This window comes from Pristiophorus japonicus, chromosome 5 (assembly GCF_044704955.1).
Source record: "Pristiophorus japonicus isolate sPriJap1 chromosome 5, sPriJap1.hap1, whole genome shotgun sequence".
In the NCBI taxonomy this organism is placed as follows: Eukaryota; Metazoa; Chordata; class Chondrichthyes; family Pristiophoridae; genus Pristiophorus; species Pristiophorus japonicus.
The window spans coordinates 131,296,878-131,311,467 of record NC_091981.1 but is presented as its reverse complement, the minus strand read 5'-3'; the positions used below and the strand labels follow the sequence as shown (position 1 = coordinate 131,311,467).

Genomic DNA, 14,590 nt, shown 5'->3' with positions numbered 1-14,590 from the left:
ACAATGCGAGCAATCAACTACAGACTGAGAGAAGCTCAAGAGAGATCAGCCAGACGCAGCTCATCCTTCGGAAACAATGGAAGCGGTCTGTGCTGGAGATGTGGGGGAAGGCACGCACAAGGGGGTGTCGATTTCAGCATGCTGTTTGCAGAAACTGCAACTATACAGGGCATCTGGGTCGCATGTGCAGAAAAACAGCAGCTCGGCTGGTATACGAATCGGAAGGGACGGAAAGCGGACCAGAAGACAGTGGGGACAGTGCCCGGGACGCCGAGGCACAGCGGGTCAACACGATCAATGTCCATTGTTCTTACAACAAGACGCCTCCAATAATGATGAGGGTCCTACTCAACGGGATACCCGTCAACATGGAACTGGACACAGGAGCTAGTCAATCTCTCATGTGCGTCCAAGAATTTGAACAGCTGTGGCCGCACAAAAGCAACAGACCAAAACTCACAAGGATTGACACCAAACTAAGGCCCTATACCAAAGAAATCGTCCCAGTCCTTGGCAGCGCCATGCTCTCAGTCACACACAAAGGGACGGTGAACCGACTTCCCCTGTGGATTGTCCCCAGAGATCTCCCAGCACTGTTGGGGAGAAGCTGGCTGGCAAAACTAAATTGGAAATGGGATGATGTTCATGCCATGTTGTCAGAGGAACGGACCTCCTGCTCAACAATTCTAAGTCGTTTTGAACATCTCTTTCAGCCAGGTATGGGCACCTTCAAAGGGGCTAAAGTTAAAATCTACATCACACAGGATGCCAGACCGGTCCATCACAAGGCTAGAGCTGTGCCTTATGTGATGAGGGAAAAGATTGAACACGAACTGGACCGGCTTCTGCGGGAAGGCATTATCTCACCCGTGGAATTTAGCGACTGGACAAGTCCCATCGTCCCCGTCATGAAGCCTGATGGATCTGTATGAATCTATGGGGATTACAAATCTACCATAAACAGAGTCTCCCTACAGGACCAGTACCCGCTGCCTAGAGCGGAGGACTTATTTGCCACGTTGACTGGAGGAAAACTTTTCTCGAAACTCGATCTCACATCTGCGTATATGACGCAAGAACTGACCGAAGAGTCGAAGCTACTCACCACCATCAACACACATCGAGACCTTTTTATGTACAATCGATGCCCATTCGGCATCAGGTCGGCAGCTGCCATATTCCAGCGCAACATGGAGAGTCTGCTCAAGTCCATCCCGGGGACGGTTGTATTTCAAGACGACATACTTATCACGGGCAGGGACACCGACTCCCATCTCCGCAATTTGGAGGAAGTACTAAGTCGATTGGATCGGGTAGGTCTAAGAGTTAAGAAATCCAAGTGTCTGTTTCTCGCACCCGAGGTTGAATTTTTGGGCAGAAGGATTGCCGCTGATGGAATCTGCCCAACAGAATCCAAAACCGAAGCAATTCATCTGGCACCCAGGCCCCGAGGGCCCGGAATGTGTCTGAACTGCGCACCTTTCTCGGGCTACTCAATTACTTTGGGAACTTTATGCAGAACTTGATCACGTTGCTGGAGCCTCTCCACGTGCTACTCAGAAAGGGGTGCGATTGGTTTTGGGGACACACCCAAGAACGCGCCTTCAATAAGGCACGCAACCTCCTATGTTCCAACAGTATTTTAGCCTTTTTTGACCCAGGTAAAAAGCTAGTTTTTACATGTGATGCGTCAGCGTACGGTGTCGGGTGCGTTTTACAGCATGTCAATGATGCGGATAGATTACAACCCATTGCTTATGTCTCCAGGTCACTTTCGCGGGCGGAGCGCGGGTACGGTATGGTTGAGAAGGAGGCGCTCGCGTGCGTGTACGGTGTCAAAAAGATGCACCAATACCTTTTCGGGGCCAAGTTCGTGTTAGAAACCGACCACAAACCCCTCACGTCCCCGCTATCCGAGTACAAGGCAATAAACGCCAACGCCTCGGCGCGCATTCAGCGGTGGGCACTCATGCTGGCGTCTTACGACTTACGACTGGGTAGAGCTGCAGAACACCAAAGGGCAAAAAACGTTAGTGGGAGTTGTGTACAGACCTCCAAACAGTAGTAGTGATGTTGGGGAGGGCATCAAACAGGAAATTAGGGGTGCGTGCAATAAAGGTGCAGCAGTTATAATGGGTGACTTTAATATGCACATAGATTGGGCTAACCAAACTGGAAGCAATACGGTGGAGGAGGATTTTCTGGAGTGCATAAGGGATGGTTTTTTAGACCAATATGTCGAGGAACCAACTAGGGGGGAGGCCATCTTAGACTGGGTGTTATGTAATGAGAAAGGATTAATTAGCAATCTCGTTGTGCAAGACCCCTTGGGGAAGAGTGACCATAATATGGTGGAATTCTGCATTAGGATGGAGAATGAAACAGTTAATTCAGAGACCATGGTCCAGAACTTAAAGAAGGCTAACTTTGAAGGTATGAGGCGTGAATTGGCTGAGATGGATTGGCGAATGATACTTAAGGGGTTGACTGTGGATGGGCAATGGCAGACATTTAGAGACCGCATGGATGAACTACAACAATTGTACATTCCTGTCTGGCATAGAAATAAAAAAGGGAAGGTGGCTCAACCGTGGCTATCAAGGGAAATCAGGGATAGTATTAAAGCCAAGGAAGTGGCATACAAATTGGCCAGAAATAGCAGCGAACCTGGGGACTGGGAGAAATTTAGAACTCAGCAGAGGAGGACAAAGGGTTTGATTAGGGCAGGGAAAATGGAGTATGAGAAGAAGCTTGCAGGGAACATTAAGACGGATTGCAAAAGTTTCTATAGATATGTAAAGAGAAAAAGGTTAGTAAAGACAAATGTAGGTCCCCTGCAGTCAGAATCAGGGGAAGTCATAACGGGGAACAAAGAAATGGCGGACCAATTGAACAAGTACTTTGGTTCGGTATTCACGAAGGAGGACACGAACAACCTTCCGGTTATAAAAGGGGTCGGGGGGTCTAGTAAGGAGGAGGAACTGAGGGAAATCCTTATTAACCGGGAAATTGTGTTGGGGAAATTGATGGGATTGAAGGCCGATAAATCCCCAGGGCCTGATGGACTGCATCCCAGAGTACTTAAGGAGGTGGCCTTGGAAATAGTGGATGCGTTGACAGTCATTTTCCAACATTCCATTGACTCTGGATCAGTTCCTATGGAGTGGAGGGTAGCCAATGTAACCCCACTTTTTAAAAAAGGAGGGAGAGAGAAAACAGGGAATTATAGACCGGTCAGCCTGACATCGGTAGTGGGTAAAATGATGGAATCAATTATTAAGGATGTCATAGCAGTGCATTTGGAAAGAGGTGACATGATAGGTCCAAGTCAGCATGGATTTGTGAAAGGGAAATCATGCTTGACAAATCTTCTGGAATTTTTTGAGGATGTTTCCAGTAGAGTGGATAAGGGAGAACCAGTTGATGTGGTATATTTGGACTTTCAGAAGGCGTTCGACAAGGTCCCACACAAGAGATTGATGTGCAAAGTTAGAGCACATGGGATTGGGGGTAGTGTACTGACATGGATTGAGAACTGGTTGTCAGACAGGAAGCAAAGAATAGGAGTAAATGGGTACTTTTCAGAATGGCAGGCAGTGACTAGTGGGGTACCGCAAGGTTCTGTGCTGGGGCCCCAGCTGTTTACACTGTACATTAATGATTTAGATGAGGGGATTAAATGTAGTATCTCCAAATTTGCGGATGACACTAAGTTGGGTGGCAGTGTGAGCTGCGAGGAGGATGCTGTGAGGCTGCAGAGCGACTTGGATAGGTTAGGTGAGTGGGCAAATGCATGGCAGATGAAGTATAATGTGGATAAATGTGAGGTTATCCACTTTGGTGGTAAAAACAGAGAGACAGACTATTATCTGAATGGTGACAGATTAGGAAAAGGGGAGGTGCAAAGAGACCTGGGTGTCATGGTACATCAGTCATTGAAGGTTGGCATGCAGGTGCAGCAGGCGGTTAAGAAAGCAAATGGCATGTTGGCCTTCATAGCAAGGGGATTTGAGTACAGGGGCAGGGAGGTGTTGCTACAGTTGTACAGGGCATTGGTGAGGCCACACCTGGAGTATTGTGTACAGTTTTGGTCTCCTAACCTGAGGAAGGACATTCTTGCTATTGAAGGAGTGCAGCGAAGGTTCACCAGACTGATTCCCGGGATGGCGGGACTGACCTATCAAGAAAGACTGGATCAACTGGGCTTGTATTCACTGGAGTTCAGAAGAATGAGAGGGGACCTCATAGAAACATATAAAATTCTGACGGGGTTAGACAGGTTAGATGCAGGAAGAATGTTCCCAATGTTGGGGAAGTCCAGAACCAGGGGTCACAGTCTAAGGATAAGGGGTAAGCCATTTAGGACCGAGATGCGGAGGAACTTCTTCACCCAGAGAGTGGTGAACCTGTGGAATTCTCTACCACAGAAAGTTGTTGAGGCCAATTCACTAAATATATTCAAAAAGGAGTTAGATGAGGTCCTTACTGCTAGGGGGATCAAGGGGTATGGCGAGAAAGCAGGAATGGGGTACTGAAGTTGAATGTTCAGCCATGAACTCATTGAATGGCGGTGCAGGCTAGAAGGGCCGAATGGCCTACTCCTGCACCTATTTTCTATGTTTCTATGTTTCTATATAACAAGGCACAGACCAGGCACAGACAACTGTGCCGACGCGTTTAGCAGGCTACCCCTGGCGACCACGGAAGGGTCCGACGAACAGGACTGTGAGATGGTCATGGCAATCAATGCCTTTGAATCCACAGGTTCGCCCATGACGGCTCGCCAAATCAGAGCCTGGACGACCAGTGACCCCACATTATCCTTAGTCAAAAGATGTGTTTTAACTGGTGACTGGGCAGAGGCTCGCGATGCCTGCCCCGAGGAGATCAAACCTTTCCATAGGCGCATGCATGAACTATCACTACAGGCAGACTGCCTGATATGGGGCAGCTGAGTAGTTATGCCCTTGCGAGGCAGAGAGGCGTTTGTCCAGGAGCTCCACCGCGAGCATCCGGGGATCGTCCTTATGAAGGCCATAGCCAGATTTCATGTCTGGTGGCCTGGCATTGACACGGACTTGGAGCTCTGCGTCCGTCGGTGCACCATTTGTGCCCAACTCAGTAATGCCCCCAGGGAGGCCCCCCTGAGCCCCTGGCCCTGTCCCACCAAACCGTGGTCGCAGGTGCATGTAGACTATGCCTGCCCATTCCTGGGCAAAATGTTCCTCGTAGTCGTTGATGCATTTTCAAAATGGATCGAGTGCACCATTTTTAACTCGGGCACCACCTGCACCACTTTGGAGAGCCTTAGAACCATGTTTGCAACGCACGGAATTCCTGACATATTGGTCAGTGATAATGGTCCGTGCTTCACCAGCGCAGAATTTCAAGATTTTAAGTTGACCACAGCATATATCACGTTAAGACGGCATTGTTCAAGCTGGCCTCCAATGGCCAGGCAGAGCGAGCAGTGCAAATCGTTAAACAAGGCATACTTAAAATCCAAGGTCCCACGCTGCAGAGCCGCCTGTCGCAACTGCTGCTGGCATATAGATCTCGTCCGCATTCGTTGACTGGGGCTCCCCCCGCGCAACTGTTGATGAAATGAACCTTAAAGACCAGGTTCTCGTTATTCCTCCCAGACATGCATGACATTGTTGAGGCTAAGCGTCAAAAGCTAACTGAGTACCATGACCGAAATTCGAGGCGGAGGTGGAATGAGATAGGGGACAAAGTGTTTGTGCTAAACTATGGCAGGGGTCCCAAATGGCTTGCAGGGACAGTAACAAGCAAGGAAGGAAACAGGCTACTGGTTGTACAAATGGACAATGGCCAAACCTGCCGGAGGCATGTAGATCAAGTTAAAAGTAGATTCACCAACAACACTGCACAACCAGAGGCAGACTACAATGTGGAACTCACATCACACCTGGTGGACAGACAGAGGGAACAACCTGAGGAAAGGGCAGTCTCAACAGACAGCCCAGGCGAGATACCAGCAATCATACTTAACGAAACAGACAGCCCAAGCGAAATACCAGCAATCACACCGAAAGAAAAACAGCCACCAAGGCAAACAACTGAACCACAACTAAGACGCTCCAAGCGAGAGCGTAGACCACCTGAGAGACTAAATCTATAAAGACAATAAGACCTTGGGGGAGGTTGATGTCATGTATTTCACACTACTGTATATAACTGTATCTTACCATGCTATACATGACTGTAACTAGCTATGACCTGTAACCACAAGCATACTTTACCACCAGGGGTGCACTTGCAGGAGACATTGCATACCTGTTCCACACAGATATATAAAGGCAGGTCTCAGGCAAGTGTGGCACTCGAGAGCTGTGAAATAAAGGTGCAGGTCCAGAGTGACCTTGACTTCAGCATATGCCTCGTGTAAGTCTGTACTGCAGGGTCAGGACTTTACAATCCAGACCATTTCAAAGACAGGATGTGAATGACAGTGGGTGTACATGTTTCTTCCCTATGTAATGCACACTCTCCATTTCCAGAATTGTACCTGCTTTCCTTATAATTATGAATTAACAATAGCCATCTACTTAAGTTTTCCCCATATGTTGAGTTATGCACTGTCTTATTTGCACATTAATTTCAATTTTTAGGCCGTATTTGAGTGGGTAAGAGAGATGATTAATTGTAACTCTCTATACCCCTCTCCGATTTCCACCAGTAGCAGAAGTTAAAATCCCCATTGGCTGTTACATCTACTAGTTAAAAGTCTGTTAAGCCACCTTAGAAGTATGAAATCAGCATATAATAGGTAAGTGAAAATTGGCCAGATTTCCAATGTCAAGACTAATGCCAAAATGATGTAAGATTGTGACATGGGGAAAGCGTGTCATTTCACAAGGCAGTACATTAATCTTAGTAAACCTGAAGAATAGGTTTATTAATGCTTCAGGAACAGAAAAACTTATGCAACAATTTTTTTTTCTCTATTGACTGCTGCTGCAACAAAAGCTCCTCTGACATGCAAGCATTGCAGTGCTTATTTTGTAAGCCAAGAACACAGCAACACTAGATGGCAGCGTCTGAGGTTATTACAATGTTAATTCTAAGGCCTGTTACAAGGGACTTAACTTAAGAACATAAGAACAGAAGAAATAGCAGCAGGATCAGAAGGAGGTCATCTGGCCCCTCGAGCCTATTCCACCATTCAATAAGATCATGGCTGATCTGATCTTGGCCTCAACTCCACTTCACTGCCCTCTCCCCATAACCCTTGACTCCCTTATCCTTCAATAATCTGTCTTATCTCTACTTTAAATATATTCAATGACCCAGCCTCCACAGCTCTCTGGGGCAGAGAATTCCAAAGATTCACGACCCTCTGAGAGAAGAAATTCTTCCTCATTTCCGTTTTAAATGGGCGACCCTTTATTATGAGACTATGCCCCCTTGTTCTAGATTTCCCCATGAGAGGAAACATCCTCTCTGCATTTACCCTGTCAAGCCCTCTCAGAATCTTATACGTTTCAATAAAATCACTCCTCAGTCTTCTAAACTCCAATGAGTATAGGCCCAACCTGCTCAACCTTTTTTCATATGACAACCCCTTCAGCTCAGGAATTAACCCCGTGAACCTTCTCTGAACTGCCTCCAATGCAAGTATATCCTTCCTTAAATAAGGAGATCCATACTGTACAGTACTCCAGGTGTGGTCTCACCAATGCCCTGTGCAGTTGTAGCAGGACTTCCTTACTTTTATACTCCGTGACCCTTGCAATAAATGCCAACATTCCATTTGCTTTCCTAATTACTTGCTGTACCTGCATACTACCATTTTGAGTTTCATTTACAATAATATAATAACTTATTATTAATCTTTTAAACTGCCATTGACTGCAGTAATTTTCTCCAAAGTTATATGAAGTGTGTTTAACTATATTTCATTTGTTATTTTTTTTCATGTTTACAAATACTATAGTATTATTAAAGGAAATCTCAGTTATACAAGGTAGCAAGTTATACAGAAAAGGTAAATTGGAGCATGATTTCAAATTAGAATATGACATTTAAATGAGGGGCATAGGTTCAAGCTAATGAAAGGCAACGATAAGACTGATGTGAGAAAGTTCTTCATGCAATGAGTGAGCAAAATGTGAAATGTATTTCTGGATAGAGTAGCAATCTGGAATCAATTGGATATTATGAAGGGGAACAGTTGGTTCTTACTGATGAGCTAGGTAAGCCATATATCCTCCCTGATTCATATATATTTTTTTATATCTTGTGAGACAACAATGAAACATGTTGGTACTAATTCCAATACATACTTAATTTTGAAGATGTCCAGGTAGTTAGTTATTTTCTCTGATAATTTATCATTATTACAGGGCTCCTTGGTAGAGACTAAAAAAGTATGCCTCATAATTAGTCTGAAAACTGTCTGCCATCAATGATGTATGGAAAGCACATAGACATGCTCTGCGTTTAGTCATCAGAATATGTCTGCTCCACTGATTTATTGAGTAAATGTTCTCTGCAGAGGAACCTTTTAAAGTGTAATTACTTCTAAAACAAAGTTTTATTTAAAAAATCAATTTTGACATGCCTGGGGAAAAAATAGCAATACAAAATAGATTTAATAAAGATAAAAACGTTTAAAAAAATTATCAAGATAAAAGGGGTAATTTTATAACATGGCACTGCTGGTGCTGAGCTCCACTACCGGGAGTGCGTATCGAGAATTTGGGGGCGAAGTTCAGTTCAATAGATTATCATCCATTATCAAATTTGCAAAATGTATTCAACATAATAAAAAGTGGTGCTGCTGCTCTGCAATCATAACACTAAAAGATTTTTCAAAGATGCATGATAGTCCATGGCATTATTCACAGATTTTCTTTCAATTGAGGTCATGAAAGACTGAAGACTTGCATTGATCTCTAAAGAAATAGCTATCTTTAATCTATTAAAAATCTTACATCTGTGTGCACTTCCTGTCTACACAACTTGATTTCCTGTTGTCACATTTTTGTTGCACTTGTGTCAACATTTTCTATTGTAAATTCCTGTGTGCATATTTATTATTATTGGTTTTACCAATGTAAACTCGTCATTTTGATTACATAATTTGGCCACTGGGTTTCGACAAATTGCTGAAAATGCTCTCCAAAATTTTCTTCGTCTGCCTTTTATTCACAGTAACTAACATTTCTAGAGTCTAAGCAAGGGTTTAAACAAAGGAAAAATTCAATAAAGTACATATTTTACAATAGAATTATCAAGATTATCCATTGTATTGTCTTTTGTGTCTTATAATACCTTCATTAAAGTTCTTACTTGAAGGTCTTTGCCTCTCCCAAAAGCCTGGGCTTGGGCTTTAACGACTGGGCTGAATTTGTATTGTGCATTCTAAGCATGTACAGTGTACCTAAATTCTCAAATTCCCAGGATAGCTGTAAAAATGTTATATTTTTCTCTCAGTATGCTTTCTCTCAGTACTTTTTCTTCAAATCATTTTGGGATTCAGGGCAAAGTGGCAAGTTGGATCCAAAATTTGCTTAGAGGTAAGAAGCAAAGGGTAATGCTTGATGGATGTTCTTGTGACTGGAAGGATGTTTCCAGTGGAGTTCCGCAGGGCTCAGTATTGGGTCCCTTGCTTTTGTGCTTTGTATCAATGATTTAGATTTGATTATAGGGAGTATGATTAAGAAGTTTGCAGATGACACTAAAACTGGCTGTGTGGTTGATAATGAAGATCTTGACCCTTCCTGTTCGTTCCTTCATCCCTACCAGCCACAGCCTTCCCAGTGTTTGCTCTTCAGCCTCACCAACCAATTGAAGATTGCCACTGGCAGAGGCTGAGTCTGAAGTCAGGCTTGGAAGCAGGAGCAAATTGCAATGAGCATGGTGGAGTACTGCAGGATTAGGCGGGGAGAAAGAAAATAATGTGATGTAGGGGAATATCAGGTAGAATAGCAGGGGAAAAAATTGATGAAAAGCAATGCCAAGTAGGCACAAAATATGTGTTTTATGGAATTGATTATCAGGATCTGGTTGGTTCATAGTGAAAATGTGAAAGGATAGTTCATGTGATTAGTATGGACCAATGAGCAACATTTTTCGTAACATCTCATTGAGGGAAAGATTCCTCTGCACCATTTGTAGCAAAATTGTAATTTATAAAGAACTACATAGCACACAAAGGATATTTTGGCTCTACATTCCTATAATCTAACAAGCACAGAATTAGTAATAGTATACATCATTTTGTTACAAGCTGATGTGAAAAATTAATTGCTCTGCATCCTTCATTATACTTTTTGTGCTGTTGTGACAATTATTATAAACCACTGCCCTCTGTTTCTTTTTTTTAAGGTGCTATATCACCCTCACACAGTCTCTTCACTTAACCATGAGTGGAGCACCTGCAGGTCCTGCTGGTACAGGCAAAACAGAGACCACTAAAGATCTTGGGCGTGCCCTAGGTGTGATGGTGTATGTCTTCAACTGTTCTGAGCAAATGGATTATAAGGTACGTTTGCTAATGACTGTTATGGTGCTTCTGTGTCATATTTATAAAACAGAATATATGAATACAATTTTTGCATTGTACAGTCCATAGGAAACATCTACAAAGGTTTGGCACAAACTGGTGCTTGGGGCTGCTTCGATGAGTTTAATCGGATCTCCATTGAAGTTCTGTCAGTTGTAGCAGTGCAGGTCAAAACAATACAAGATGCCATTAAAAACAAGAAAAAGAGGTGAAAGTAAAATAATAAATGAATAGTGTAATCATCATCATTTATTAATATTGTACCAATTTAGTAGGCTAAATGTATTTAATTATTTGCAGATTTGTCTTTCTTGGGGAAGAGATTTCTCTAAAACCTGCTATTGGAATATTTATAACCATGAATCCAGGTTATGCTGGTCGAACAGAGCTACCAGAAAATCTTAAAGCACTTTTCAGGTGAGTGAAGTTAGCTGTTTTGAGTATTCTGTATAATTGCCTGCTGACTCAGATATGAATTCTGAGCGCTGTAACAAGATTACTGAGATTTGATTTGGAAGCATAGTGAGAACTACTGTGCTACAGTTATCTTCAAGGAACTCACCCAATTATTTTACTGTCTAACATTTATTAAAGAAAAATACTATCTTTTGATAGAAATACTGGCCACCAAATGCAGCATACTAAAAAAAATAAACTTTCCAATAGTAGTTACATTAACAAAAACAAATATAATCTCTGTCTAAATATAATTTGGTTTTAATTGTAACCACGCACTTTTGAAAATCCTTTTGACTTTGAGGGACAGTGTAAAATGGGCGATATCGGATTAGCCGCTTGTTATACATCTCTCCCAATTTTCATTTCATTGGGACAGATGTATAACAGCCGGCTGATTCGATATCGTCTGTTTTACACTATCGCTCAAAGTCAAAATTACCCACATTAAGTGTTTTATGTGACTATAAATGGCACATCTTTCCAGTACACAAACATTACTTAAAAATATAAATTGAGTATAATTGGCTGATGCAGTGGGTTAGTCACTGGCCTTTCACCTCTCGGATTGGTGGGAGGAACATCTCTGTATTCTGACTGTAAGGGTCTCACTTGAAATGAATTTGGGCTGACTAGAGGGTGATTTTCATCTGCCACTTATCCATTTCTCATGTGAGAAATGGATGGCCCTTAGGCGCCCAAGGAATCCTGATTCAATTTTCTGGGAGGCCTGTAAATGGACAAACAGCATGCCTGCCTGTTTCGGGCAGGAGGCTGTTTGTATATGTAAAGTGGATCTTCCCTGATTACAATTTTGAAGTGCCAATTGGGCGAACAGCCTAATTAGCAGACCTTAAAGGGACTGCTGGAGGCTACTCAAAAAGCCACCCGCAGACATTTTATTTTTGTGGAGCCAGGAGTGCTATTGCTGGAGTGCCATTATCATTTACTCTACAGTTCTAAAAATACTGTAGCCCACTACCACTTGGTGCCTGACCCCTCTTGGATCAGCTCCATCCCTCCCCCAGGCCTGATCTGTCCGCCGGCCTAGCATGGTAACCATTTGATTTCCCTTTATTCCACAGCTGGCAAGCTGTAGTGAAGCACTTGTTTGAAGCCGTTGTTTGCCGGCTACATTCAAATGAGGTTATTTTTAAACTAGTCTGCTATTAGTTGGCCTGTGTATGTTATGATGTCATGTAAATCTTGAATTTGGGAGCATGACAAAAATGTGTTTGAGCTGGATCGTCATGCGGCTAGAACCTCCATTTTCTTTGCATGCTTAACGCCCACTTAACGCCCACTTAACGCCCATTTTACTGCTGAAATGACGTATAACATCCATATATCCAAAATGGAAACTGGCGGGCATTTTTTGAAAACTTAGTGGTGAGTGTTACTTTCCCCATGTGCTTAACGCTGAGAAAAAATATGACTGCCCGCCCATTTTTGTGGGGCGGAATCAGCAGAATGATCGAATTCAATGCCCATAATATCACCCAGTATTACTTTCCGCACGGATTTAACGCCGAGATTCAATATTAACGCCCGCCCACTTTTTTTTGTCGTAAAGAGCATATTTACCGAAACTAGCGGCCATGAGATCACCCAGTGTCAATTTCACCACCTCGCACACATATCACCCACAATATCGCTCACCCAAAAAAACGCCCACAAAAAGTGGAACTAACCGGAACTAATCACAGCGTTATGGACGCCATGTTCTAGATCACATGTTGCGTCCTTTAAAAGGCTTCTGTGCTTCAACCTCGGCAGAATTCGTATGTACTCTGCAGGTCGTTGGAGTTGATGTGAACATCTGTAAAAACATCTTGACCATAATGTGACCGATTGGAACTGAAGAGGTGTCTTCGTCAGTGTTGTGTATGGAGAAAGAGTCAGACTATGAGCTCAAAGTAAAGTGTGACCGTAGTCTTTTATTGCAGGTCTCCAACCTGTGAAGCCTCCTTAAATATCTGTGCTCCCAAAGGATTATGGGATCCCTTGGGACTCCAGGGGATGAGCCCTCTGGTGGCTGTACAGAGTAAATACATACAAGTTCACATATATAACAACACTCCACCCCCCGCCCCCCCGCAAAGTCAATGGTGTAACTATTTACAAAGTGAGTCGATCTGGGGCTCTTCTTGTCCTGGTTGATCGTCTCGGTGTGAGAGCTGGTGTTGTTGAATCATTTGTTGGGCCCTCGCTGGGCTGCTGTGCAACTGGCCTTGCTGGGCTGCCTGGTGTGTTGGGCCCTGCTGGGCTGCTGTGGATGATGGGTTCTGCTTCGTGGTCAACCGTGGTGCTGGTTGCCACTGGTGTGTGTGTTGGGGGATCAAAAAAGGTAAGGTCCAAGGTGGGTTGCTCAGGATAGTCCGTGAATCTGAGTTTGATCTGGTCCAAGTGTTTCCGGTGAATGAGTCTATTTGAAAGTTTGACCCAAAACACCCTGCTCCCCTCTTTGGCCATGACAGTGCCGGGAAGCCACTTGGGACCTTGTCCATAATTTAATACAAATACAGGATCATTGATTTCAATCTCACGTGATACATTAGTGCTATCATGGTATGCAATTTGTCGAAGCCGCCTGCTTCTCTACCTGTTCATGTAGATCAAGGTGAACTAACGAGAGCCTTGTCTTAAGTGCTCTTTTCATGAGCAGTTCAGCAGGTGAGATCCCAGTGAGTGAATGGGATCTCGTGCAATAGCGAAGCAGGACTCGGGATAGGTGAGTCTGCAGTGAGCCTTCAGTTACCCTCTTCAAGCCTTGCTTGATGGTTTGAACTGCTCTCTCTGCCTGACCATTGGACGCTGGATTGAATGGGGCAGATGTGACATGTTTGATCCCGTTACGGATCATGAATTCTTTGAACTCAGCACTGGTAAAACATGGCCTGTTAACGCACCAGGACAATCGGGTAAGCCGTGAGTGGCAAACATGGACCGCAGGCTTTCAGTAGTGGCAGCGGACGTACTAGCCGACATTATCTCACATTCAATCCACTTGGAGTATGCGTCTACAATCACAAGGAACATTTTACCCCAAGAACAGGCCTGCATAGTTAACGTGTACCCTAAACCACAGTTTGGAGGGCCAAGATCATAAACTTAGCGGCGCCTCCCTGGGTGCATTGCTTAACTGCGAGCATGTATTATAGCTGTGAACGCAGGACTCTAAGTCCGCATCGATACCGGGCCACCACGCTTGGGATCTGGCTATTGCTTTCATCATTACGATGCCTGAGTGGGTACTGTGGAGTTCATTGATGAAGGTGTCTCTGACCTTCTTGGGGACCACGACTCAATTGCCCCACAAAAGGCAGTCTGCCTCTGTAAACATTTCATCTTTGTGCCACTGGAACGGCTTTATCTCTTCCTGCATTTCCACTGGGATACTGGACCAGCTCTCGTGAAGCACACAGCTTTTGACTAGAGATAATAAGGGGTCATGGCTTGTCCAGGTTTTGATCTGCCGGGCAGTGACAGGTGATTGCTCACTCTCAAATGCTTCCATAACCATTGCTAGATCTGCGGGCTGCGCCATTTCCACTCCCGTGGTGGGCAATGGCAGCCTACTGAGAGCAATGGCACAGTTTTCTG

General features: G+C 44.1%; 1 protein-coding gene across 1 annotated transcript in view; it reads left to right on the top strand.

Moving 5' to 3' along the window:
• LOC139264459 (dynein axonemal heavy chain 11-like) overlaps positions 1 to 14,590 on the top strand; it is a 679,414-nt gene that overhangs the window by 298,578 nt on the left and 366,246 nt on the right. Inside the window, exons 33-35 of the mRNA XM_070880970.1 lie at positions 10,354 to 10,510; positions 10,594 to 10,739; positions 10,832 to 10,948. Coding sequence (XP_070737071.1) covers positions 10,354 to 10,510; positions 10,594 to 10,739; positions 10,832 to 10,948 — 420 coding nt within the window. The remainder of the gene's footprint in view (positions 1 to 10,353; positions 10,511 to 10,593; positions 10,740 to 10,831; positions 10,949 to 14,590) is intronic.